The sequence below is a fragment of the Cetorhinus maximus genome, chromosome 17, assembly GCF_964194155.1.
Source record: "Cetorhinus maximus chromosome 17, sCetMax3.hap1.1, whole genome shotgun sequence".
NCBI lineage: Eukaryota > Metazoa > Chordata > Chondrichthyes > Lamniformes > Cetorhinidae > Cetorhinus > Cetorhinus maximus.
Window position 1 is genome coordinate 72,458,164 of NC_135895.1, and position 26,845 is coordinate 72,485,008.

Consider the following 26,845-nt stretch of genomic DNA (forward strand, 5'->3'; position numbering starts at 1 on the left):
AGAGAGAGGGAGAATGAGGGTGAGAGAGAGAGGATGAGAGAGAGAGAGAGATGGGGAATGTGAGAGAGATGGGGGAATGTGAGAGAGATGGGGGAATGAGTGAGAAGGTGGATGAGTGTGAGAGATGTAGGGAACGGAGATGTAGGGAACGGAGAGATGCGGGGGAGGATGAGAGAGAGTGTGGAACAACGGAGGAATGAGAGAGATGGGGGAATGAGCATGAGAGAAAGAGGGTTATGAAAGAGAGAGAGAAAGGGGGGAGGGAGGTATGAGAGAGAGGAGGGGAATGAGAGACAGAGCGAGAGGGGGGATTGAGTGCGAGAGGGGAATGAGAGAGAGAAAAGGGGGTAATGAGAGAGACAGAGATGGGGGGAGTGGGTGGTGGAATGTTTGTATCTGACCGTTTAACAGCATTTCCTGGTCCAGTGTTTTGAATGTTTCATTAATCTATGATCACCCCTGCTTTTTCCCTTCCCATGGTTCTTCAATATTTCTATTCAGGAATATTAACTTCCCCTTAATCCAGGTCTCTTTTATTGCCTCTGTATCATAATCCCCATCTGGATCTCACCAGCCCTCTTTACCAATTCGTGACTATACATCTATTCATGTACTGCGTCTTGGTCTGCCTGCTTTCTTCTCTATTTTTGAATGGCTCTTTATCGGCAATGGATGAAAGGTGAAGTCGAGGACTGGGTGCCGTATGAAGTAATAGACTTTCCTCTCGTTTTCAGGTGGACGGGGGTCCTGGGGGAAGAAAAAGGCCAGGAGACGGAGGAGGGGCTTCACCGAGGCTGGGTAGAGTTCCAGGACAAGGCTGTAGCCAAAACGGTGGCCAGAAGTCTCCATAACACACCGATCGGCACTCGGAAGCGCAGCCGTTTCCATGACGACTTGTGGAACATAAAGGTGAACATTATCAAGAGTATTTTCAAAATGGGAGTAAGGTAGAGATTGGTTTTGCTCCTGGACTTTAATGCAGATGTTCAGAGAGATGACGTCACAGCAGATGTGGAATTTAAATGCAGTTAATTAAGCAAATCAGAATTATAAGCTAGTCTCAGTAATTGTGAAAGGACCGAACATACATACATAAGAACAAGGAGCAGGAGTAGGCCTTTCAGCTTCTGGAGCCTGCTGCACCATTTAATAAGATGATGGCTGATCTGATAGTAACCTGACACCTGCATCCCACCTACCCCCATAACCTATCACCCCCTTGCTTACCAAGAATATATGCACCTCTTCCTTAATTTAAAGATTCTGCTTCCACCACCTTTTCAGGAAGAGTCCCAAAGACATTCGATCCTCTGAGTGAAAAAATTTCACCTCATCTGTGTTTTAAATGGGCAACCACTTATTTTTAAACAGTGACCCCTAGTTCTAGATTCTCCCACAAGAGGAAACATCCTCTCCACATCCACCCTGTCAAGGCCCCTCAGGATCTTATATGTTTCAATCAAGCCGCCTATTACTCTTCTAAACTCCAGTGGATACAAGCCTAGTCTGTCCAGCCTTTCCTCATAAGTCAACCTGCTCAAACCAGGTATTAGTCTGATAAACCTTCTCTGAACTTCTTCCAAAGCATCCTTCCTTAAATCAGGTGACCAATACTGTACACAGTACTCCAAATGTGGTCTCACTAGTGCTCTGCATAACTGAAGCATAATCTTTTGTATTCAATTCCCCTCGCAATAAATGGTAACATTCTATTAGCTTTCCTAATTATTTGCTGTACCTACATACTAGTCTTTTGTGATTCATGCACTAGGACACCCAGATTCCTCTATACCTCAGAGCTCTGCAATCTCTCATCGTTTAGATAATATGCCTCTCTTTTGTCCTTCTGCCAAAATAGACAATTTCACATTTTCCCATATTATGCTCCATCTGCCAGATCTTTGCCCACTCACTTAACCTATCTATATCTGTTTGTAGCCTCCTTATGTCCTCTTCACAACTTACTTTCCTACCTATCTTTGAGTCATCAGCAAATTTGGCAACCATCCCTTCATCCAAGTCATTTATATAAATTGTAAACAGTTGAGATCCCTTCACTTATCTGTGTGGCATGCCACTCGTTACATCCTGCCAACCTGAAAAGACCCATTTATGCCCACTCTCTGCTTCCTGTTAGCCAACCAATCTTCTATCCATGCCAATATTTTACCCCCTACACCATGAGCTTTTTTCTGTAATAACCTTTGATGTGGCACTTTATCAAATGCCCTCTGGAAATCTAAGTACAGTACATCCCCTTTATCCACAGCACATGTTACTTCCTCGAAGAACTCCATTAAGTTGGTTAAACACGATTTCCCTTTTACAAAACCATGTTGACCCTGCCTGACAACCTTGAGCTTATCCAAGTGCCTTGCTATAACTTCTTTAATAATAGCTTCTAACATTTTCCTATGACAGATGTTAAGCTAACTGGCCTGTAATTTCCCGCTTTCTGTCTCCCTCCCTTTTTGAATAATGGAGTTACACTTGCTACCCTCCAATCTAATGGGCCCTTCCCTAATCTAGAGAGTTTTGCAAAATTAAAACCAATGCATCAACTATCTCACTAGACACTTTATGACCCTAGGATGAAGTCCATCAGGACCAGGGCACTTGTCAGCCCTTGGCTCCAACAGTTTACTCTGTACCACTTCTCTGGCGATTGTAATTTTCCTGACTTCTTTCCCTTTTTCCATTTCCTGGTTTATAGCTACTTCTGGGATGTTACTTGTATCCTCTATAGTGAAAACTGATGCAAAATACCTGTTCAATTCATCTGCCATCTCCTTGTTTTCCATTATCAATTCTCCAGACTCACTTTCTGTAGGATGAATGCTCACTTTGTTAACTCTTTTCTTTTTAAAATATTTATAGAAACTCTTACTATCAGTTTTTATATTTCTGGCTAGCTTTCTAATTTTTCCCTTCCTATTAGTCTTTTAGTCCTTCTTTGCTGTTCCTTATTCTGTCCAGTCTTCTGACCTTCCATCTCTCTTTGTACAATTATATACTTTTTCTTTAAGTTTGACACTATCTTTAACCTTTCTAGTTAACCACAGATGGTGTATCCGACCAAAGAACAAAGAAAAGTACAGCACAGGAACAGGCCCTTCAGCCCTCCAAGCCTGTGCCAATCATATTGCCTGTCAAACTAAAACATTTTGCACTTCCAGGGTCCGTATCCCTCTATTCCCATCCTATTCATGTATTTGTCAAGCTGCCTCTTAAACACCACTATCGTACCTGCTTCCACCACCTCTTCCGGCAGCAAATTCCAGACACTCACTACCCTCTGCGTAACAAACTTGCCCCGCACATCTCTAAAGTTTTCTCCTCTCACCTTAAATCTATGTCCCCTAGTAATTGACTCTTCCACCCTGGGAAAAAGCTTCTGACTATCTACTCTGTCCATGCCACTCATAATTTTGTAAACTTCTATCAAGCCGCCTGTCAATCTCCGTCCCTCTAGTGAGAACAATCCGAGTTTCTCCAACCTCTCCTCATAGCTAATAACCTCCAGACCAGGCAGCATCCTGGTAAACCTCCTCTGCACCCTCTCCAATGCCTCCATATCCTTCTGGTAATGTGGCGACCAGAATTGCACGCAATATTCCAAGTGTGGCCTAACCAATGTTCTATACAGCTGCAGCACGACTACCCAGCTTTTATACCCCTGCTGATGAAGGCAAGCATGCCATATGCCTTCCTGACTACCTTATCTACCTGCGTTGCCACTTTCAGTGACCTGTGGACCTGTACACCCAGATCCCTCTGCCCATCGATGCACTTAAGGGTTCTGCCATTTACTGTATAATTCCTGCCTGTAAAACTCCCTTGGACTTTTTCTTACTCGTTGGAATGTATCTATTCTGTGTATTCTGAAATATCCCCTTAAATATTAGCCACTGCATCTCTATTGACCTATCCCTTAACCTAACTTACCAATTCACTTTAGCCAACTCTGCTTTCAAACCCTCATAATTGCCCTTATTTAAGTTTTAAAACTTAGTCCCAGACTGACTGCTCTTTCCCTCAAACTGAATGTAAAATTCTATCATATTATGGTCACTGCTACCTAGGGGCGCCTTCACTATGAGATCATTAATTACTCCCATCTCATTGCACAATCCCAGGTCTAGTATAGCCTGCTCTCTGGTTGGCTCCAGAACATCCTGTTCTAAGAAACTGTCCCAAAAACATTCTATGGACTCTCCATATAGGCTACCTTTGCCCATCTGACTTTTCCAGCCTATATGTAAATTAAAATCTCCCACGATTATCGCTGTGCATTTCTGACAAGCTCCCATTATTTCTCCCTTTATGCTCCATCCTACCATGTGGTTACTGTCAGGGGGCCTGTACTCAAGTCCCACAAGTGACTTCTTGCCTTTACCATTTCTCATCTCTACCCAAACCGTTTCCACATCCTGTTTCCCTGAACTTAGGTCATCCCTCTCTATTGTGCTAACACCATCATTAACTAATAGGGCCACCCCTCTACCTTTTCCTCACTTCCTGTCTTTCCTACATATCCTGTACCCTTCAATATTCAGGTCCCAATCCATGTCCTCTTGCAGCCATGTCTCCGTAATGGCTATCAAATTGTTAATATCTATTTCTATGTGCACTCTCACTTCATCCGTTTTGTTTTGAAAGCTACATGCTTTCAGATACAGAGCTTTTAGTTTTATCATTTTGTTCTTTTTATAACCTCTAGTCTGTTCTGTTGATTTACTGTTAGATTTGTACTTTCTATCCCTCCTGACACGCTCTGTTTTTCATTTCCCGTATAACACCTTTTTCTTTTGCCTTGTCCCTGCTCTTTGATTTACCACATCTTCCCAAATTTGACCCCATTCCTCCACTACTTAGTTTAAATCCTCTCTACTTCCCTAGCTATGTGACTCGCAAGAACACCAGTCCCAGCACGATCCGTGTAGACCGTCCCAACGGTACAGTTCCCACTTTCCCCAGTACTGGTGCCAGTGCCCCTCGAACCGGACCCCACTTCACCCACACCAGTCTTTGAGTCACACGTTTATTTCTCTAATCTGATTTGTCCTATACCAATTTGCACATGGCTCAGGTCATAATCCGGAGATTGACCTTTGAAGTTCTGCTTCTTAATTTGGTGCCTAGGTTCTCATATTGTCTATGCAGAACCTCCTTCTTTGTCCTGCCTGTGTCGTTGGTACCTACATGGACCACGATGACTTGATCCTCTCCAGCCCCGAGCATATATCCCTCACCCCGGCACCAGGTAGGTAATACAGCCGTCTGGAATCACGCTCTTTGCTGCAGAGAATGGTGTCAATCCCTCTGACTATACTGTCTCCCACTACCACTACATTCCTTTTTGCTCCCCCCCACTTGAATGGCTTCCTGTACCATGGTACCATGGTCTGTTTGCTCATCCACCCTACAGCCCCCACTCTCATCCAAACAAGCTGAAAAAACCTCAAACCTGTTGGACAATTGCAGAGGCTCATACTCCTGTCCTCTGAGTCCCCTTACCTGCCTCACTCACAGTCACACTCTCCTGTCCCTGACCAAATCAGATGACCCTGTCCTAAGAGATGTGACTGCCTCCTGGTACAATGAATCCAAGTAACTTCCCCCTCCTGATGTGTCATAGTGTCTGTAGTTCACCCTCTAGCTCAAAAACTCTGAGCTGAAGCTGCTCAAACTTTAAATACTTACTGCAGACATGTTTGCCCTGGATCAGACTGGCATCCAGGAGCTCCCACATGCCGCAGCTGTGACACAGCACCTGTCCTGACATCCTTAATGTGTTCTAATTAACCATTTAATTATTTTATTCAATTATATATTTTACTTTGGTCTTTATAAATTTTATTAACCTTACCACCAGTTGTTAGACTATTTTGAACCTTAGGAATAGAATAAATCCTAGTCGCTTACCAGATACTCACCAAATAACTAGCTTTTTCTCCTGTAGCAGAGTACGACCACTTCCTGAAGGCTGAGAAAGTTAGAAAGCAGAAAGTAGCAGAGCATCTCTTTCCCTTCCTTCCCTAACTCCCTTAATTACCCAATTCCCAGCACTCTATTCTAACTCACACTTCTTGCAGTAAGTTTTACCTACATCATCTTTTTCCCCCTATGCACCGAATCCCCACTTGAACCAAATTCCCAAATATACTCACTCTGTCTCTGTCTCACTCAAGCCAAAGTCTCCACCCACTAATAGCACACCTCTTACTCGCAGTTGTAAAATCCCATCTTGGCTCACTAATAACCTTCAGGAAAAAGAACTTGCCATCCTTATCTGGCCTGGCCTACATGTGACTCCAGACATAAAGCAATTTGTTTGATTCTCAACTTCCCTCTGAAATGGTCCAACAAGCCACTCAGTGAAATTCAAGAAAGCAGCTCACCGCCACCTTCTCAAGGGCAATTAGGGACTGGCAATAAATGCTGGCCTAGCCAGTGATGTCTGCATCTGTGAACGAATAACAAAGACCTGAAGGAGAGTGATTTAGGGATCCAGCACAGACAGCATTAGCTGCTAGTGGGCAGGTACAAAAAGTAACTTAAAGAGCTAATGGACTATTTTTGTTTATCTCAGGACTGGAATGCAGGAGTTTGGAAGTTATGTTACAGCTGTACAGAGTACTGGACAGGTCCCATCTAGAGAACTGAGATCAGTCCTCGGGAAGGATATATGGGTCTTGGAGGGGTGCAGTGCAGATTCACCAGAATGGTAATGGGGCTGCAGGGTGAAAAGGTAGCTGGTGGAATTTCAATTCAATCAATACACCTGGAATATAAAGCTAGTCTCAGTGACAGTGACAGTGAACCTATCATCGATTGTTGTAAAAACCCACCTGGTTCACTAATGTCCTTTAGAGAAGGAAATCTGCCGTCCTTACCCGGTCTGGCCCACGTGTGACTGCAGGCCCACAGCAATGTGGTTGACTCTTAACTGCCTCTGAAATGGTTTAACAAGCCACTCAGTTCAAGGGCAATTGGGGGTGGGCAATAAATGCTGGCCTTGCCAGTGGCGCCCACATCCCATGGAAGAATAAATAAAGAAATAATAGATTTTTGTTAGGTAAGGAAGTGGAGTTAAGACCCAGATCAGCCATCATCTAATATTGAATGGTAGATATTTTAACTAGGTAAAAGGTGCTATTTCAATGCAAGTTTATTTAAAAAATGTCAGGTTCTCCATGTGAAAGAGACAGAAAAGCACTATACTGATTACACAGCTATTGCAGCTTTAGTTGGTGTTTTGAGTTGAAAATAATTGAGAAACTGTATTACACTTTGAAAGGTAAGAGCACACAGAGCTTCTTTCCTAATTTGTTTTTGGAAAAAAAAATCAGTGATTTAAATATTGAAGCAAATATCCTGTAGTTTGTGATAGATAAACGGAAACTTCAAGTTACTGACAATCCCACAAGAAAGTGAGATGCAAGTTCAGTACAAAATCCAATCACAAAACATTGAATTTAATGTTTGCATAGATGCACTCAGGTATTCTGAAATAATCTAGGGAAGAGATAACAGGCATTACCACACACATTTAACAATTAATCAGAGAAAGGTGTAGTGCCAGAGGACTAGCAGATAGCTAATGGAATTCCTGTATTTAAGAATGGGCGACAGAACATGTCCAGGGAATTATAGACCAGTCACCTTAACGTGGGTGGTAGGAAAATAATGGAATCCTTACTGAAGGAGAGAATAGGAGATCATCTAGAAATGAGAAATATAATAATGAAGTGTCAGCATGGATTTCAAAAGGGATATCTTACTTGGCCTACCTTATTGAATATCCTGAGGAGATAACAGAGAGAGTAGATGTAATTTATATGGATTTTCAAAAGGCCTTCGATAAGGTGCCCCAGAATAGACTGATGAATAAGGTCAGACAATGTGGAGTCAGGGGACAAGTGTCAGAATGGATTGTTCCAAGACAGGAAGCAGAGAGTGGGAGTAAAGGGTCGTTATTCAGAGTGGCAGAAGGTGGGAAGTGGAGTTCCACAAGTATCAGCGCTGGGATCACTGCTGTTCACAATTAACATTAACCATTTGGAGATTGCAATCAAAAATATAATGTCTAAATTTGAGGATGACATGAAATTGGGAGAGTGGGAATAGTCAATGCTGAGGAGAACTGCAACAAATTACAGGAGGACATTGAAGGTGATGATGAATTTCATCATTTATATCTGCCCTAGTTAAGAGACTCCCCCAAGATATAGAAAATGGTCCTCATTTTCCAGGCTCTCACCTTTGATCTTAACCGATGGGGTGACACGCAACACGCGCTGTGGGAGCTGGTTGGAAGAAGACCTTAGTTTTCCAGGAGTTTGGTGAGAAGCCCATTATCGACCCAAAGAGCAGTGAGAACGTGGAACTCCCTCTCACAGGGAGTGGCTGAACCAATTACATCGATACATTTAAGGGGAAGAAAGACAAATAAATGAGGCAGAGGTGAATAGATGGTTAGAATTATAGATTAAGATGAGAGGAGGCTTGAGTGGAGCATAAACATCAACCTGGGCTGGTTGGGTCAAATGGCCTGTTTTTTTTATTTATTAGGTTGTGGGATGTGGCTTCGCTGGCTGGGCCAGCATTTATTGCCCATCCCTTGTTGCTCTTGAGAAGGTGGTGGTGAGCTGCCTTCTCGAACCACTGCAGCCCACGTGGTGTAGGTACACCCACAGTGCTGTTAGGGAGGGAGTTCCAGGATTTTGACCCTGCGACAGTGAAGGAACGGCAATATATTTCCAAGTCAGGATGGTGAGTGACTTGGAGGGGAACTTACAGGTGGTGGTGTTCCCAGCTAACTGCTGCCCTTGTCCATCTAGATGGTAACGGTTACAAAAACAGAATTACCTGGAAAAACTCAGCAGGTCTGGCAGCATCAGCGGAGAAGAAATCAGTTAACGTTTCGAGCCTTCATGGCCCTTCGGCAGAACTGAAGCATAGTTAGAAGAAGGGAGAAATATATTGGTTTTGAAGGTGCTGTTGAAGGAGCCTTGGTGAATTCCTGCAGTGCATGTTGTAGATGGTACACACTGCTGCTACTGTGCGTTGGTGGTGGAGGGAGTGAATGTTTGGATGGGATGCCAATTAAGTGACTGCTTTCTCCTGGATGGTGTTGAACTTCTTGAGTGTTGTTGGAGCTGCACTCATCCAGGCAAGTGGGGAGTATTCTATCACACTCCTGACTTGTGCCTTGTAGATGGTGGACAGGCTTTGGGGAGTCAGAGGGTGAGTTACTCGTCACACGATTCCTAGCCTCTGACCTGCTCTTGTAGCCACAGTATTTATATGGCTAGTCCAATTCAGTTTCTGGTCAATGGGTAACCCCCAGGATGTTGATAGTGGAGTATTCAAGTGATGATGATGCCATTGAATGTTAAAGGGCAATGGTTAGATTCTCTCTTGTTGGATGGTTATTGCCTGGCACTTATGTGGCGCGAATGTTACTTGCCACTTGTCAGCCGAAGCCTGGATATTGTCCAGGTCTTGCTGCATTTGGACATGGGTTGCTTCAGTATCTGAGGAGTCGCGAATGGTGCTGAACATTGTGCAATCATCAGCGAACATCCCCACTTCTGACCTAATGATGGAAGGAAGGTCATTGATGAAGCAGCTGAAGATGGTTGGGCCGAGGACACTACCCTGAGGAACTCTTGCAGTGATGTCCTGGGACTGAGATGACTGACCTCCAACGGTCACAACCATCTTCCTTTGTGCTAGGTATGATTCCAAGCAGAGGAGAGTTTTCCATCTGATTCCCATTGACCCCAGTATTGCTAGGGCTCCTTGATGTCAAGGGCAATTACTCTCACCTCACCTCGGGAGTTCAGCTCTTTTGTCCATGTTTGAACCAAGGCTGTGATGAGGTCAGGAGCTGACCCTGGCGGAACCCAAACTGGGTATCAGTGAGCAGGTTATTGTTAAACAAGTGCCACTTGATAGCACTGTTGATGACCCCTTCCGTTACTTTACTGATGATGGAGAGTAGACTGATGGGGCGGTAATTGACCAGGTTGGATTTGTCCTGCTTTTTGTGTACAGGACATACCTGGGCAATTTTCCACATAGCCGGGTAGATGCCAGTGTTTTAGCTGTACTGGAACAGCTTGGCTAGGGGCACGACAAGTTCTGGAGCACAAGTCTTCATTACTATTGCCGGAATATTGTCAGATCCCGTAGCCTTTGCAGTATCCAGTGCCTTCAGCTGTTTCTTGATATCACATGGAGTGAATCGAATTGGCTGAAGACTGGCATCTGTGATGTTGAGGGCCTCCAGAGGAGGCTGAGATGGGTCATCCACATGGTACTTCTGGCTGAAAGTTGTAGCAAATGCATCAGCCTTATCTTTTGCACTGATGTGCTGCGCTCCTCCATCATTGAGGATGGGGATATTTGTGGAGCCTCCTCCCCCAGTGAGTTGTTTAATTGTCCACCACTATTCCTGACTGGATGTGGCAGGACTGCAGAGCTTAGATCTGATCCATTGGTTGTGGGATCGCTTAGCTCTGTCTATCCGCTTGCTGCTTACGCAGTTTGGCACACAGGTAGTCCTGTGTTATAACTTCCATGTTGATACTTCATTTTTAGGTATGCCTGGTGCTGCTCCTGGCATGCCCTCCTGTACTCTTCATGGAACCAGGGTTGATCCCCTGGCTTGATGGTAATGGTAGAGTGGGGGCTATGCCGGGCCATGAGTTAACAGATTTTGGTTGTAAATAATTCTGCTGCTGCTAATGGCCCACAGCATCTCACAGGTGCTCAGTTTTGCTAGATGCCACATCTTTTTGAAATCTATCCCATTTAGCATGTGGTGCCACACAACACGATGGAGACTTTGTCTTCACAAGGACTTTGCAGTGGTCACTCCTACCGATACTGTCCTGGACAGATGCATCTGTGACAAGTAGATTGGTGAGGAGGAAGTTAAGTAGGTTTTTCCCTCTTGTTGGTTCTTTCTCATCTGTTGCAGACCCAGTCTAGCAGCTATGTCCTTTTGGACTCAGTCAGTAGTGGTGCTACTGAGCCACGCTTAATGATGGACATTGAAGTCCCCCACCCAGAGTACACTCTGCACCATTGCCACCCTCAGTGCTTCCTCCAAGTGATGTTCAACATGGAGGAGCACTGATTCATCAGCTGAGGGAGGGCGGTACGTGGTAATCAGCAGGAGGTATCCTTGCCCATGTTTGACCTGATGCTGTGAGACTTCATGGGGTCCAGAGTCAATGTTGAGGACTCCCAGGGCAACTCCCTCCCTACTGTATACCACTGTGCTGCCACCTCTGCTGGGCCTGTCCTGCTGGTGGGACAGGTGTACTCAGGGATGGTGATGATGGTGTCTGGGACATTATCTATAAGGTATGATTCTATGAGGATGTCTATGCCAGGCTGTTGCCTGACTAGTCTGTGGGACAGCTCTCCTAATTTTGGCACAAGCCCTCAGATGTTATTAAGGTGAATTTTACAGGGTCAACAGGGCTGAGTTTGTGGTAAGCATTTTCGGTGTCTAGGCCAATGCCGGGTGGTCCGTCCGGTTCCATTCAAATGAGTGGTTTGTTAGGAAATTTCAGAGGGCAGTCAAAAGTCAACCACATTGCTGTGGGTCTGGAGTCACATGTAGGCCAGACCAGGTAAGGATGGCAGATTTCCTTCCCTATAGGACAGTAGTGAACCAGATGGGTTTTTACGACAGTCGACAATGATTTCATGGTCACTGTTTTTAGGATTAGCTTTATATTCCAGATTTATTAATTGAATTTAATTTCCACCAGTACCATGGTGGGATTTGAACCTGTGTTCTCCAGAGCCATTATCCTATGCCCCTGGATTACTAGTCCAATGACATTACCTCTACGCCACTGCCTCCCTATCTCTGTGCTGTAAATCTTCTGTAATCCTCATTTCACAAACCTTTGTTACCTCTGGATTTGACTATTTCAGTACCCTTCTGACCAGCCCCACAACTGGCCCCCCACCATTAACTCAAACCCATCCAAAATTCTACCGCATTTATCCTGACTTCCAGCGAGCCCTGTTCATCCATCACCCTGTGCTCTCTGACCTATGTTTCTGCTGGTCTGGTGTCTTCATAGAATTGTTACAGTGTAGATAGAGGTGATTCAGCCCATCATGTCTGCACTGGCTCTGAATGAGCACTCACCTAGTGCCATTCCCCCCGTAACCCTGCATATTCTTCCTATTCTTCCTAATTCCCAATGTCTTGATTTTAAAATTTGCATCTTTGTTTTCAAATCCCTCCATTACCTCACTGCTTCCTATCTCTCTAATCTCTTCCAGCTTCACGATGACTCCGAGTTCTGCAATTCCCTCCCTAAACCTCTGTGCCTCTTTACCCTTCCTTTCAAATCCAACTCTTTGACAAAGATTTTGGTCACTTGTCCGAGTGTTATTTATGTAGCTCAGTGTCACGTATTCGTTGAAAGTTCGTCGGGATGTTTCACTGGGTTAAAGATGCTGTCTAAAAGGGAGTTGTTCTGTGGAGTGGTGAGCTGCCCAGCACCTTTTCTAAGGCCAAGACTCTGTATGAAGCAAACTGTTGCTTAGCATAAATCAATGAGCATGTTTTGGAGATTTGCAACTCCCAGTATATCCCTTCCTCCTCTGAACTCACCGACTTGCACATTAATGAGAGTGAGCTTTGTTAACGCTGTGATTTATCTAGCAAGATTCAGTACAATATTTGTAACCTTCATTACAGTTCCAGGAGAGAGAGCCTCTCTCTTGTCCCACAATCTGATATTGAGCTCCTTTAGTTTTGGGTTTGAATGTCTCCCACTGTCCCTGAGTGTGTGTGTTTCTGTTCCTGACAGTACTTGCACCGTTTCAAGTGGACACATCTGAGTGAACGCCTGGCCTACGAGAAGCTGGTTAGCCGACAGAGGATGCGAGCTGAGGTCTCCCAGGCCAAACGTGAGACCAACTTCTTCCTCCAGAATGTGGAGAAGAGTAAAGGTCTGGAGAAGCTGCAGGAGGTGAAGAAGAAGAAGGGACAAGAGTGGCAGGAGAAGAGCTGGCACTTCCAGCAGCGGGCAACCGAGGTGGAGATCCAGGCCAGTAAGGAGGCTGGCCGCAGGAGCAAGGCCCGGGAGCTCGGGAAGGCAGCTGAATTCCACAGGAAATCCCAGTCCAATGTCACACTTCTTGCCAAGATCTTCAACCCCACCAGGGTACAGGAGTAGGCCCTTCCCAGGGAGAATAGACTCTGGCTCAAGATGCGGGGGGGCATGGCCTGCTCTTTCTCAAGCTGTGAGGAGGGTCTGCAGTGCTGATATGGGATAGGTACCTCATTGGCAATGAATGCTGCCTGTTCTACGTGACGCCAATCATTTGCCGACAACCACTGTGGACCAGTCTGGGCAAGGATGGCAAGTCCGGGAGCATTGGGCACTTGAGGAGCAGTCACGCTGGGAGCAGCTGGAACCTGGCTCTGTGCCCGATGTGTGAAAATGCCCAGCAACACCAGTTATGGTTTGAAACGCTGCGGCACTGGGGTGTGTCTGGAACAGCATCAGAACGGATCACTGGGTAAGGGAGGGATGGTGGGAGGCCAGGATTGGGGGGGATGGGGAAGGGCATTACCAGGGAGGGGTTTATTCAGCTGGCTGTTTTGCAGAAGTTTTCATTGTACATTGATTTTCCTCAGCAATAAACCTGATGTGCCAATTTTGCTGCCCGTTCATGTTTGCAGTCAACTTCCCATCAGCATCTGCTGCAGAGTAATCATTGTAGGACACAGCCTTTCCTCTGGTCACTACATTCATCCCGCTGTGTACAACCTTGGAGCACAAAGCTGCCTCAATGTTAGAGCAATCCCAAACTTGTTACGCTGTCCTGATCTCCCCCCATAGCCCTGTGTCAATCCAAAACTAATCCCACTGTCTCCCCATAGCCCTGTGTCAATCCCAAACTAATCCCAGTGTCTCCCCATAGCCCTGTACCGATCCCAAAGCCCCTCACTCTCTCAAGCCTATACTGTGTTAGTTAATCTCACCCAGTTTAGTGCTGAGCTGCGAACAGGAGGAAAGACCGAAGTCCTCTCCCTGCTCTGTGCTTGCCTCAGAGTGGTTAATTGACCCTGACAAAGCATAAAAATGAACCCGGTTTACTTGGTGATGAACGTGTGATGTATCTCACACTGGGATAGATTAACTGAAGATAATCTTCTAAACATGAAAGATAAAATAGTAACTCGATCACACTTCCAAAAATTCCTCCAATCTCTATACTGGACAAGGAATGCAAGTCTGGGGGCTTGAGGAAGCATCACACTGTCCCCTCTCTGCCCAGCCGATTCGGACACTGCAGAGAGTGGGAGTAATGGAGCTGATCAATTTGAAATCTTTGGCAATATTTGAACAGTATGTAAAGTAATGTGTATTCCTGCAAGATTAAAATAAGCTAGTGACAGACTGGATGGTTGGACAGTGAGATGTCTGCATTATACAGAGACAAGTGGCATATATAAAAGAGAGTGAAACCAGTGCTAACAGTTTATGTTGGTGGAGTGATGCACAATGTCCACTGCCTCCGACAGTGCACTCATTGTGAAGTGTTGGATAAGAAGCAATGGCTTCAATGTCTGTTCTAGAAATATAAACCAGTTCACCAAAGATGCAGCCTTGTCACATGAGTCTCTTAAAAGTTCTGGATCGGCGCAGAGAGGTTACAGCAGAGGCAAGCAGTGCACCGCAATGAAACTAGGAGCACTGCAGTGTCCTTTTACAAAACCTGGTCAGGGCCAGACGACATCCATGATCCCGTTCTGGTGCCAAAAGGTGGTTGGTGTAAAAGCTGTGAATTCAAAGGATAAAAACCCTGACATTGTGGTCAACTGAGAGAGGTAGGGATGGAAAGGGGAAGCTGTCAACGGGCAGTACTGAATCAGAACCAATATTGAGGGAGTGCTGCACTGTCGGAGGATCAGTACTGATGGAGTGCTGCACTGTAGGACAGTCCTGAGGGAGTGCTGCACTGTCGGAGGATCAGTACTGAGGGAGTGCTGCACTGTCAGAGCGTCAGTACTGAGGGAGTGCTGCACTGTCGGAGGGTCATTACTGAGGGAGTGCTGCACTGTTAGAGGGTCAATACTAAGGCAGTATCGCGCTGTCGGCGGGTCAGTACTAAGGGAGTGCTGCACTGTCGGAGGGTCAGTCCTGAGGGAGTGCTGTTAAACTGATGCTCGATCTGCCCTTTCAGGTGGATGTTAAAAATTATATGTTTCGGGAAGATCCAGTAGTGTCCTACCTACTGTCCAGGGCTGATATTCACCTAACATGTTTCATGTCTCAGATGATCTGGTCATTATCACATCACTGTGAGGAATCTTGCTGTGCTCAAATTGAACACCACAGTTCCTAAATTCTAAGAATGGCTACTTTAGTCAGAGTATTTTGCTGTGTAGCACTTTGGGACCTTGAGGTTGTGAAAGGTGCTATATAAATTCAAGTTCTCCCCTCTCTATATTCTGGGGCACTGTCTGGCATTCCTGAAACTCATCAATTTAGAGGAAGGGAAGTTTGACCGAAAATCACAATACTGACCTGTCAACATACCTACCAGTGCCTCATCCTTAATCACGATACTGACCCGTCAACATACCTACCAGTGCCTCATCCTTAATCATGATACTGACCCGTCAACATACCTACCAGTGCCTCATCCTTAATCATGATACTGACCCGTCAACATACCTACCAGTGCCTCATCCTTAATCACTATACTGACCCGTCAACATACCTACCAGTGCCTCATCCTTAATCACTATACTAACCTGTCAACATACCTACCAGTGCCTCATCCTTAATCACAATACTGACGCATCAACATACCTACCAGTGCCTCATCCTTAATCACTATACTAACCTGTCAACATACTTACCAGTGCCTCATCCTTAATCACAATACTGACCCATCAACATACCTACCAGTGCCTCATCCTTAATCACGATACTAACCCATCAACATACCTACCAGTGCCTCATCCTTATTTTGGTTCCAGAATCCAGTCAATGAGAAGTGTGGATCCTGATATCTCTTCAGTGCTGACCCCAACTTCCAATATTCCGGCCGAGGAAAATCCTGCTAAAATGTTGATGATTTCTCTTTTCCCCCCTCCATCCAGGAAAAGGTCACCAACAACAACAACTTAGATTTATATAGTACCTTGGACATGATGAAACATCACAGGAGCATTCTAAAATATAAACCTAAACCATATATGCAAATATTAGATCAGATGACCAAAAGATTTGATAAATGTAGGCTTTAAGGAATGTCTTAAAAGAGGAAAGTGAGGCAGAGAGGGGGAGAGGTGTAGGGAGGGAATTCCAGAGCTTGGGGCCCAGACAACTGAAGGTGTGGCCACCAATTGTGGAGCAGTTATAATTGGGAATACACAAGAGGCCAGGATTAGAGGAGCACAGATATCTCGGAGGGTTGTGGGGCTGGAGGAGATTCCAGAGATAGGGAGGCGTGAAGCCATGGAGGGAATTGAAAACACAAATGAAAATTTTAAAATCAGGATGTTGCTTGACTGGGAGCCAGTGTAGGTCAGTGAGCACAGGGGTGACAAGGGAACGGGACTCGCTGTGAGTTAGGACACGGGCAGCAGAGCTTTGGATGACCCCACAATTACGGAGGGTAGAATGTGGGAGAGCAGCCAGGAATGTATTGGAATGGTCACGTCCAGAGGTAACGAAGGCAGGGGTGAGGGCTTCGGCAGCTGATGAGCTGAGACTGGGGTGAAGTCGAGCGATGTTTTGGAGGTGGAAATAGGTTGTCTTAGTGATGTCACGAATATGAAGTCGGAAGCTCATCTCAGGGTCAGATGTGACCCCAAGGTTGTAAAAGGAATGAGAAAATTAAGGAAATTAATGTGAGCAGAGAAAATGTATTGGAGATACTTAAGGGACTAAAATCCAACAAATCCCAGAACCTGATGGGCAAGACTCTAGGGTAGTGGTTCCTAACCTTTTTTATGTCACTGCACACCTTTATACTATCAAAGGCTTTGATGCACACCACCTATTTTCTCCAACTGAACTGCCCTTGATCAAAAGCCTTTTATCTCTTAAACCTCCTAAAAACACTTCAAGCCACCATCTAATACAATTTTTATTAGTTGAAGCAGTTTACAATGAAAACCCTATCACCAGCTGCATGTCAAATACAATATTTTTTAATAGAAAATTTAGGTGTTTCCCGTTAAAGATTTCAATTGTTTTCAGTTTTTTTAGGCCTGCGTTTCTCATTGTGAAAGTTCCTATTCGTAACATAAGAAAAAAGCCCAGTTTCTTCTCATACATTAAAAAACGTATTGAAATTAAAAGTATATGAATCAGAGCAAAACACAAATGAAGGTAATACTATGAGCTGCATCTTACTGACAATGTTAGTGTGACACCTGGACCGGCCTCTATGAGCAGAGTCTCTCGATCCGGAGAGGAACTGCTGACAGGGCAACTCGCAGGTCTTGCTCCATTGACAGCTGCTCCCTCCTTTTGCTTTTTACATCAGCCAGTGCTGAGAACGCTAACTCACACAGGTAGGTTGTTGGAAATGGTAAGAGTACTGCTATAGCACAATCTGAAATAGATGGATATTCTTGACCAAGCAACCAAAACGTGCCAGAGGCATCTCTGCAAACTTCAGTTTCAGTGTACGATCCATCCTGAGCTCTGTGAATTCCTCTTGTTCTTTTAATAGCAACGTCTTTGATGATTCAAAAGAAAGTGAACTAAACGGATCACGTACCCAATCAAAGTCTTCCATAGTCGTGGAGGGGAAGTACCATTCAAACTTCCCTTGCAGTGTTTTAAGATGTGTGGAGATGAGGTCGAATATGGTTTTGCCAGCAGGACTCGCTGATGCCAGCTTGAACATCTCAATCGACCCACTTGCCACTTCTTCCTGCCAAACAAGCCAGTTTTGACCTGAAGCTTTGACGTTTAACTGTGGCAGTCAGAATGTCCTTGCTTTTCCCATTCAGCTTTTAGCATTCGGCTCATTCAGATGGCTGAATAAATCTGAAAGACATGCAAGCTTAGCACACCAAGAATCGTCACGTATTAAATCTTTGTGTGGCAATTCATGCAGAGCCAAAAACTCTTTCAGTGTGTTACGGAGCTCATAACCAGGGGAGTGGACCTTCCTGCGAGACAGCCATCGCACTTGTGTGTGCAGGAGTAAACCCTGTTCTCAGCTCTCATCTCTTCACACAAAATAGTAAACAAGTGCGATTTTAAAGGACGTGATTTTACATAATTCATGATTTTCACCGTTTGGTCTAATACCACAGTTAACTTAGGAGCCTGCCTTTTGATTTTCCCTACCAAAGTGCATGACCTCACACTTTCCTACATTAAACTCCATCTGCCAAGTTTTTGCCCACTCACTCAACCTGTCTATATCCCCTTGCAGACCCCTTATGTCCCCCATCACAACATGCCCTCCCACCTATTTTTGTATCGTCAGCAAATTTGGGTACATTACACTCTGCCCCCTCCTCCAAATCATTAATATAGATAGTAAATAATTGAGGCCCTAGGGCTGATCCTTGTGGCACTCCACTAGTTACGTCTTTCCAACCTAAAAAAAGACCCATTAATCCCGACTCCCTGTCTTCTTTGTGTTAACCAATCCTCAATCCATGTGAATACATTACCCCCAATACCACAAGCTCTTGTGCAATAACCTTTTATGTGGCACCTTATCCAATGCCTTCTGGAAATCCAAATACACTACATCTACTGGTTCACCTTTATCAACTCTGCTTGTTATATCCTCAAAGAACTCTAGCAAATTTGTGAAACATGATTTCCCTTTCACAGAACCATGTTGACTTTGCAAACAGAAAATGCTGGAAAAACTCAGCGGCTCTAGCAACATCTGTGGAGAGGGAAACAGAGCTAACGTTTTGAGTCTGTATGACCCTTCTTCAAACTGAAGAAGGGTCATACGGACTCGAAACATTAACCCTGTTGCTCTCTCCACAGATGCTATAAGCGCTGCTGAGCTTTTCCAGCATTTTCTGGTTTTCCTTCGGATTTCCAGCATCCCTAGTATTTTGCTTTTATCTTGACTCTGTTTGATTGTGTTAAGCTTTTCTATATGACCTGCTATTTCTTCCTTAATAATGGACTCTAGCATTTCCCCAACAACAGATGTTAGGCTGACTGGCCTATAGTTTCTTGCTTTTTGTCTCCCTCCCCTCTTGAACGATGGCATCATATTAGCGGTTTTCCAATCCGCTGGGACCCTCCTGGAATCCAGTGAGTTCAGGAATATTTCGACCAATGCCTTCACTATCTCTGCAGCCACTTCCTTTAAAACCCTTGGATGCAGGCCATCAGGTCCTGGCGACTCGTCTGCCTTTAGTCCCATTAGTTTGTCAAATACTTTGTCCCTTGTGATAGAGACTGTCACAAGATCTTTCCTCCCATTAGCTCCTTGCTTATCTGATATCTTTGGAATGTTTATAGAGTCCTCCACTGTGAAGACCGATGCAAAATATTGGTCTAAATTATCTGCCATTTCTCTGTTCCCCATTATCAGTTCTCCAGTCACATCCTCCAAGGATCTCACACTCACTTTAGCCACTACCTTTTTATATACCCGTAGAAGCTCTTGCTGTTTGTTTTTATATTTCTTGCCAATTTACTTTCATAATCAATTTTCTCCCCGTACATTAGCTTTTTAGTCATCTGCTGCTGGTTCCTAAAAAACTCCCAATCCTCTGGCCTACCACTAGTTTTCCCCACTTTGTATGCCTTAGTTTTTGATTGGATAATCTCCTTGACCATCTTTGTTAACCACAGGTGGTTCATCATTCTCACTGAGTCCTTCATTTTGACCGGGATAAATTTTTGCTGAGAGTTATGAAATATCTGCTTAAATGTCTGCCACTGCTCATCCACTGACCTTCCCCTTAGTCTATTTTCCCAGCCCGCTATAGACAACTCTTTCTTCATACTTCTGTAATTGCCCTTATTTAAGTTGAGGACACTGGTTGAGATCCGAGTTGCCCGCCCTCAAACTGAATTTGAAATTCTACCATGTTGTGATCGCTACCCCCTAGAGGATCCTTAACTACGAGATCTCTTATTAATCCTACCTCATTATGCATTATTAGATCTAAAGTAGCCTGTTCTTGGGTAGGTTCTGCAACATATTCCTCTAAGAAACAATCCTTGATGCACTCTGCAAATTCATGTTCCACGTTACCAATCTGATTTGTCCAGTCAATGTGCAAACTAAAATCACCCATGACAATTGTAGTGCCCTTCTTACATGCCTCCATTATTTCCCGATTTATATTTTGTCATACAGTGAGGCAATTCTTTGGGGGCCTATAGACAACTCCCACCCGTGACTTCTTCCCCTTGCTATTCCTTATTTCCGCCCAAACTGATTCCACATCACGATCTATTACACCAATATCACTACTCACCACCGCATGGATACCTTCCTTTATTAACAAAGCTACCCTATCTCCTTTTCCCCTTTGCCTATCTTTCCAGAACATCGAATACCCTTGAATATTGCGTTCCCAGTCTTGGTCACCCTGCAACCCCGTCTCTGTAACAGCTATCAAGTCATATCCATTGATTTCTATTTGTGTCATTAACTCATCTATCTTGTAACAATGTTACAATGGGGCCTGTACATGGGCCTGACTAACGTACCGAATCCAAACCGTGCATGTGCAGCCTGTTCCCGGCTGGCACAAGTGGCCTTAGGTTCATCAGGACTCGGAGATGCCGACCTTTGAGCTGAAGATGAAGGTTAGTTGGATTTCCTAAATTCAAAACATGCATATATTCATAACTTTCAAATTTATTTCCTGGCACACTTGGGTGACCTTCGTGGCACACCGTTTGGGAACCGCTGCCCTAGGATTCTAAAAGAGACAACAGCAGAGATAGTGGATGTGCTAGCTATGATTTTCCAAAATCCCTTAGATTCGGGAGCGGTGCCATTAGATTGGAAGTTGGCAAATGTTACAACACTTTTCAAGAAAGCAGGGAGAAAGAAACGACAGGCTGGTTAGCTTAACATCGGCTTTTGCTGAAAAAGAGACATTTTTTGTTGAAGCTTTTTATCTTTCACTCATTAGGACATTTCACAACATTAGATGTGATTCCGCGATTGGACAACATTTGCTAAATAATCCTCAGTTTGCTAAGAATTACACCGAACCAATTTAAGATTGTCAGTTGGGTTCACAGTGTGGTCCATTTGCGTGTGCTGGAAGCTACATATATTAGTACACAGGATCCTGTTCATTGCAAGAACATGTACACACAATACACCTGTTTCAGCTAAACAAAGTAAGTGGCATCCATTGCTGGTTCATTCCCCAGGGCAAGGGCTTGACCAGTCAGAGTCAAGCTGCCTGGTTTAACTTTAAACAGTGCTTGGCTGTTAACTGTCAGTCACCATCAACTGATGCATTCTCCATGGCAACACCTCTACCAATTAGAGTACACTTGACAACCAATCAGCACTCTCTTCTCATACAGTATAAATATGTTGTTTCCTCAGACATTGGTATTTTGTGAATTGTCCTGATAAGTGCAAGATGAAAAGCTTTAACAAAAATGCCTTTTTTCAGCATTATACAAGTTCTGTACTACCAAACGACTAATATCAGTTGGTCTGACAGCATCTGCAGAGAGGAACATGACCGCAAGCATGACCCAGACCTCCCTGTCGCTTGCCATTTCAACACACCACCCTGCTCTCATGCCCACATGTCCGTCCTTGGCCTGCTGCGATGTTCCAGTGAAGCTCAACACAAACTGGAGGAAAAGCACCTCATCTTCCGACTAGGCACTTTACAGCCTTCCAGACTTAATATTGAGTTCAACAACTTCAGATCATGAACTCTCTTCTGCATCCCCACCCCCTTTCCGATCCCCTTTTTTCCAATTTATAATTTTAAAAAATATATTTTTCTTTTCCCACCCATTTTTACATTTATTTCAATCTATTGTTTTATCTCCACCTTTTAGCCTATTTCGATCCCTTCCCCCACCCCACCCGGACCACCTGCCACTAGCTTGTCCTGCTTGCTACCCTTAATATCCCCATTAGCACATTCCTTAGATAATATCACCACCGTCAACACCCCTTTGACCTTTTGTTTATGACACCTTTGGCAATCTCTTCTTTGCCTCTACCTATCACTGGCCCCCTACCCAGCTCTCCCTGCCCCACCCACCTCTACCAGCTTATATTTCACCTCATTCCTCTATTTCCTTAGTTCTGTTGAAGAGTCATACGGACTCAAAACGTCAACTGTGTTCATCTCCGCAGATGCTGTCAGGCCTGCTGAGTTTTTCCAGCTATTTTTGTTTTTGTTTCAGATTTCCAGCATCCGCAGTATTTTGCTTTTAGACTAATATCAGTTGTTAGGAAAATGCTGAAATCTATTATTAAGGAAGTCTTAACAATGCATAGTATGCATTGAAAAGCATCATATGATTAGAACAAGTCAACATGGTTTTACTAAAGGGAAATCCTGTTTGACAAATGTATTAAAGTCTTTTGAGGATGTAACTAGTAAGGTAGATAAAGAGGAACCAGTGGATGTAGTATACCTGGATTTTCAAACGGCATTTGTTAAGGTGCGACACAAAAGGTTCATAGGCAAGATAAGGGCTCATAATTTGGGGGTAATAAGCATGAGTAGACGACTGGTTAATGGACAGGAAACAGAGATGGGCACAAACAGGGCTTTGTGAAGTTGGCAGGCAGTAAATAGTGAAGTGCCACAAGGATCAGTGCTGGGGCCTCAGCTATTTACAATCTATATTAATGGCTTAGATGACAAGACAGAGTGATTATCTAAAATCGCTGACAATACCAAGCTAGGTGGAAAGGTCAGCTGTGGGGTGGACACAGAGAGGCTGCAAAGAGATGTAGATTGGTGAGTGGGCAATGAGATGGCAGATAGAGTATGATATAGGCAAGTGTGAAGCTATCCACTTTGGTCACAAGAATGGTAAAGCAGAATATTTTTAAAAAGATGTGAAATTTGTAGATGTTGATGTTCAGAGAGACTCGTACAAAGAACACAACGTTAGCATGCAGGAGCAAGCATTTGGGAAGGCAAATGGCATATTGGCCTTTATTGCAAGGGGATTGGAATACAAGAATAAAGAAGTCTTGCCACAATTGTACAGGCTTCTGGTGAGTCCACATCTGGAACATTGTGCAGTTTGGTCTTCATATTTAAGAAAGGGTATACTTGCATTGGAGGCCATACAACGAAATTTCACTGGATAGGTCCCTGTGATGAGGGGCTGAGTAAATTCATCTGTATTCTCTGGAGTTTTGAAGAATGAGAGATGATCTCATTGAAACCTACAAAATGATGAAGGGGCTTGATAGACGCTGAGAGATTGTTTCCGTTGGTTGGGGGAATTGAAAACATGGGGGCACAGTCTCGGGATAAAGGGCCTATCATTAGGACTGGGATGAGGGGAAACTACTTCACTCAATGGGTGGTGAATATTAAGAATACTCTACCCCAGGGGGTTGTGGATGCTCCATCATTGAATATATTTAAGGGTGGGATAGACAGGTTTTTGGTCTCAGGGAATTAAGGTATATAGGGAGCGAGCGTGAAAACGAGTTGATCATATTGAATGGTAGAACAGGGTCATATAGTCTAATCCTGCTCCTATTTCTTGTGTTCTTGGATAAGCACCTTGTAAAAGTGAAATGTGTGCGTGCTGTCCTGCAAATCAATAAAGCTCAAAAAATCAGTTGCACTTGGAGAGAGCAAGTGAAGAGGACAATTCTTTGGCTGTTCTCGTATTCAATTTGGTAGATAGTTGAGTGGATAATTGAGTGCTTAATCCTTTGGATAATTCAACAATTAATTCTGTGGACAATATTCTTTGTACATTTCATTGGGTAGATAGTTAAGTGGATAATTTAGTTAGGAATACTGTGGATAATCTAATGTTTAATTCAGTGGATAATTCAGTGAATAATTATTTTGATAATTGAGTTATTAGCCTTTGTATCTTTGAATATTTAATGCAGTTGTGCTTGAGTGTATTTCTGAGGATAATTCTTTGGATATTTCAGCACTCAGCCAGTAATTTTACTTCGTAGTTTAGTCAATAATTTACAGGATTATTATGTGTGCAAGTGCATAGAAATCAAATTCTTTGGACAAAAGCAAATATTGCAGATGCTGGAAATGTGAAATAAAAACAGAAAATGCTGCAAAAACTCTGCAGATGCTATCAGACCTGCTGAGAGAGAAACAATTATGTTTCAGCTCGATGACTTTCATCAGAACTACTGAAGTTAGTTTGTCATTTTTGTTATTATCCCATCACAGGATGTGGGCAGCCCGACCTTGATTTATTTACATGCTCATGCTGCAAGTTTATTCATGTCTTCTTGGGTCTGGAATGCATTGCCTGGAAGTGTGGTGGAGGCAGGTTCAATTGAGGCATTCAAGAGGACATTAAATGATTATTTGAATGTGCAATGTACAACTGTACAATGTTTCTAATGTACTGAATTTTCTTGTCAGTTTCCTCAGTACTAACCATACCTGTACCTACCACCTCACTAGTCCTTCAACCCACCCCCACCCGCTCAACCCACCCCCACCTTTGGTGTTGTCAGCAAATTTTGACATTGTTCTTGGACTCTCAGGTCCACACAGAATCTTAACAGCACAGAAGGAGGCCAATCGGCCCATCGTGTCAGCACCGGCTTCCCAAATGAGCATTTTGTGACCTACTTCCATTGCCCTGCCTTTTCCTCATACTCCTGTACATTATTTGAATAGAAAAAATCATCTAATGTCTTCTTGAATACCTCGACTGAACCTGCCTCCACCACACTTCCAGGCAGTGCATACCAGACCTGAACCACTCGTGAGAAAAAGATTTCTCACGTCACATTTGCTTCTTTTGAAAATCACTTTAAACCTGTGCCCTCTCGTTCTTGATCCTTTTACAAGCTGGAACAGTTTCTCGCCATCTACTCTGTCCAGCCCCCTCAAGATTTTGAGCATCTCTATCAAATCTCCTCAGCCGCCTTCTCTCTAGGGAAGAAAGTCCCAACCTCTCCAATCTATCCTTGTAGCTGAAGTTTCTCATCCCTGGAACCATCCTTGTAAACCTCTTCTGCACTCTCCAATTTGTTCACATCCTTCCTATAATATGACGCCCAGAACTGTACACAATACTCCAGCTGAGGTCTAACGAGTGTCTTACATAAATTCAGCATAACCACATTGCTCTTGTACCATATGCCCCTATTAATAACTGCTCTTTCCACCTGTCCTGCCACCTTCAATGATCTATGCATATATACACACCCAGGTCTTTCTGCTCCTGCAACCCATTCAAAATATCACCCCTTATTTTATATTGCCTGTCTATATTCTTCCCGCCAAAACGCATCACCTCACACTTCTCCACATTGAATCTCATCTGCCACCTATCTGCCCACTCCACCAACTGGTCTATGCTCTCTTGAAGTTCCAGTCCTCCTCACAGTTCACAACACTCCCAAGCTTTGCATCATCTGGAAAAGCAAGGGTCCCAATACTGACCCCTGGGCAACTTCACTGCAAACCTTCCTTTAGCTTGAAAGATATCCATTGACCTGTCTGATTATTTTTCAGCCAATTTTTTCTTCATATTGCTACTGTCCCTTTTATTCCAAGAGCAATAACTTTTCTCACAAGTCGGTTGTGTGGCACTGTATCAAATGCCTTTTGAAAGTCTATGTAAACCATATCAACAGCATTACCCTCAACCTTTTCTGTTACCTCTTCAAAAAACTCCAGCAAGTTAGTTAACATGATTTCCCCTTTTAGAAATCCATGCTGGCTCTTCCTTATCAACACATATTTTTCCATGTGACTACTAATTTTATCCCGAATAATTGTTTCTAGAATCTTACCCACCACTGAAGTTAAACTGATTGTAAGGATAAGCCCAGCAATTATAGACCAAACTTTTTTGAACAAGGGCATAATGTTTGCAATTCTCCAGTCCTCTGGTACCTCCCCTGAATCTAGGGAAGATTGAAAAATTATGGCCAATGTCCCTGCAATTTCTATTCTCTCTTCCTTCAATATCCTTGGATGCATCTCATCTGGTCCCAGTGCCTGTCAAATTTAATTACCAACAGTCTATTCAACAATCCTTCCTTATCAATTTTGTGCTCTTCTAGTGACAGTCATTTGTCACCATGGCCTGGGTAGCATCTACCTCCTTGGTAAAGATGGATGCAAAGTATTCATTTAATACCTCAGCCATGACCCCTTCGTCCATGTGTAAATTCCCTTTTAGGTCCCTAATTGGCCTTGCTCCTTTTACTATTTATATACCTATAGAAGACTTCAGGATTCCCCTTTATGTGGGCTGCCAGTCTTTTCTCACAATCCCTCTTTGTTTCTCTAATATGCTTCCCCCCTCCCCCCGCTGAACCTTCTGTATTCCTCTTGGTTCTCAATTGTATTTTAATGTAATTGTAAATGGTGAACAGTGCTGTTCCCTGCATCAATCCTTTTGGAACACCACTTGCTGCCTTCCGTCAGTCTATAACTATCTTTACGCCCTGTTTGTAATATTGCTTATTTAGACAATATAGATCTCAGTGATGAGATCTTGAGACTTGTACATTTAAACATGAATTGTTTGTTAATTTTTAACTATTTACAGATCCCAGCTTACTGTCATACATGTTGCTGTTATCCTCATGCAGGCTACTTCGAGTGTTCTTTCTACATTGTTCTCAGTCTATTACCATGTGACTCTATACA

The 26,845-nt window shown here is 43.8% G+C and overlaps 1 protein-coding gene across 1 annotated transcript; it reads left to right on the forward strand.

Moving 5' to 3' along the window:
• Positions 1-530: 530 nt before the first annotated feature.
• LOC144692505 (activator of basal transcription 1-like) lies at positions 531-13,704 on the forward strand. Its single transcript, XM_078561457.1, has 2 exons — positions 531-909; positions 12,852-13,704. Exons 1-2 carry the CDS (start codon positions 652-654, stop codon positions 13,218-13,220), a joined length of 627 nt encoding a protein of 208 aa, XP_078417583.1. The 5' UTR covers positions 531-651; the 3' UTR covers positions 13,221-13,704.
• The last annotated feature ends 13,141 nt before the right edge of the window (positions 13,705-26,845 follow it).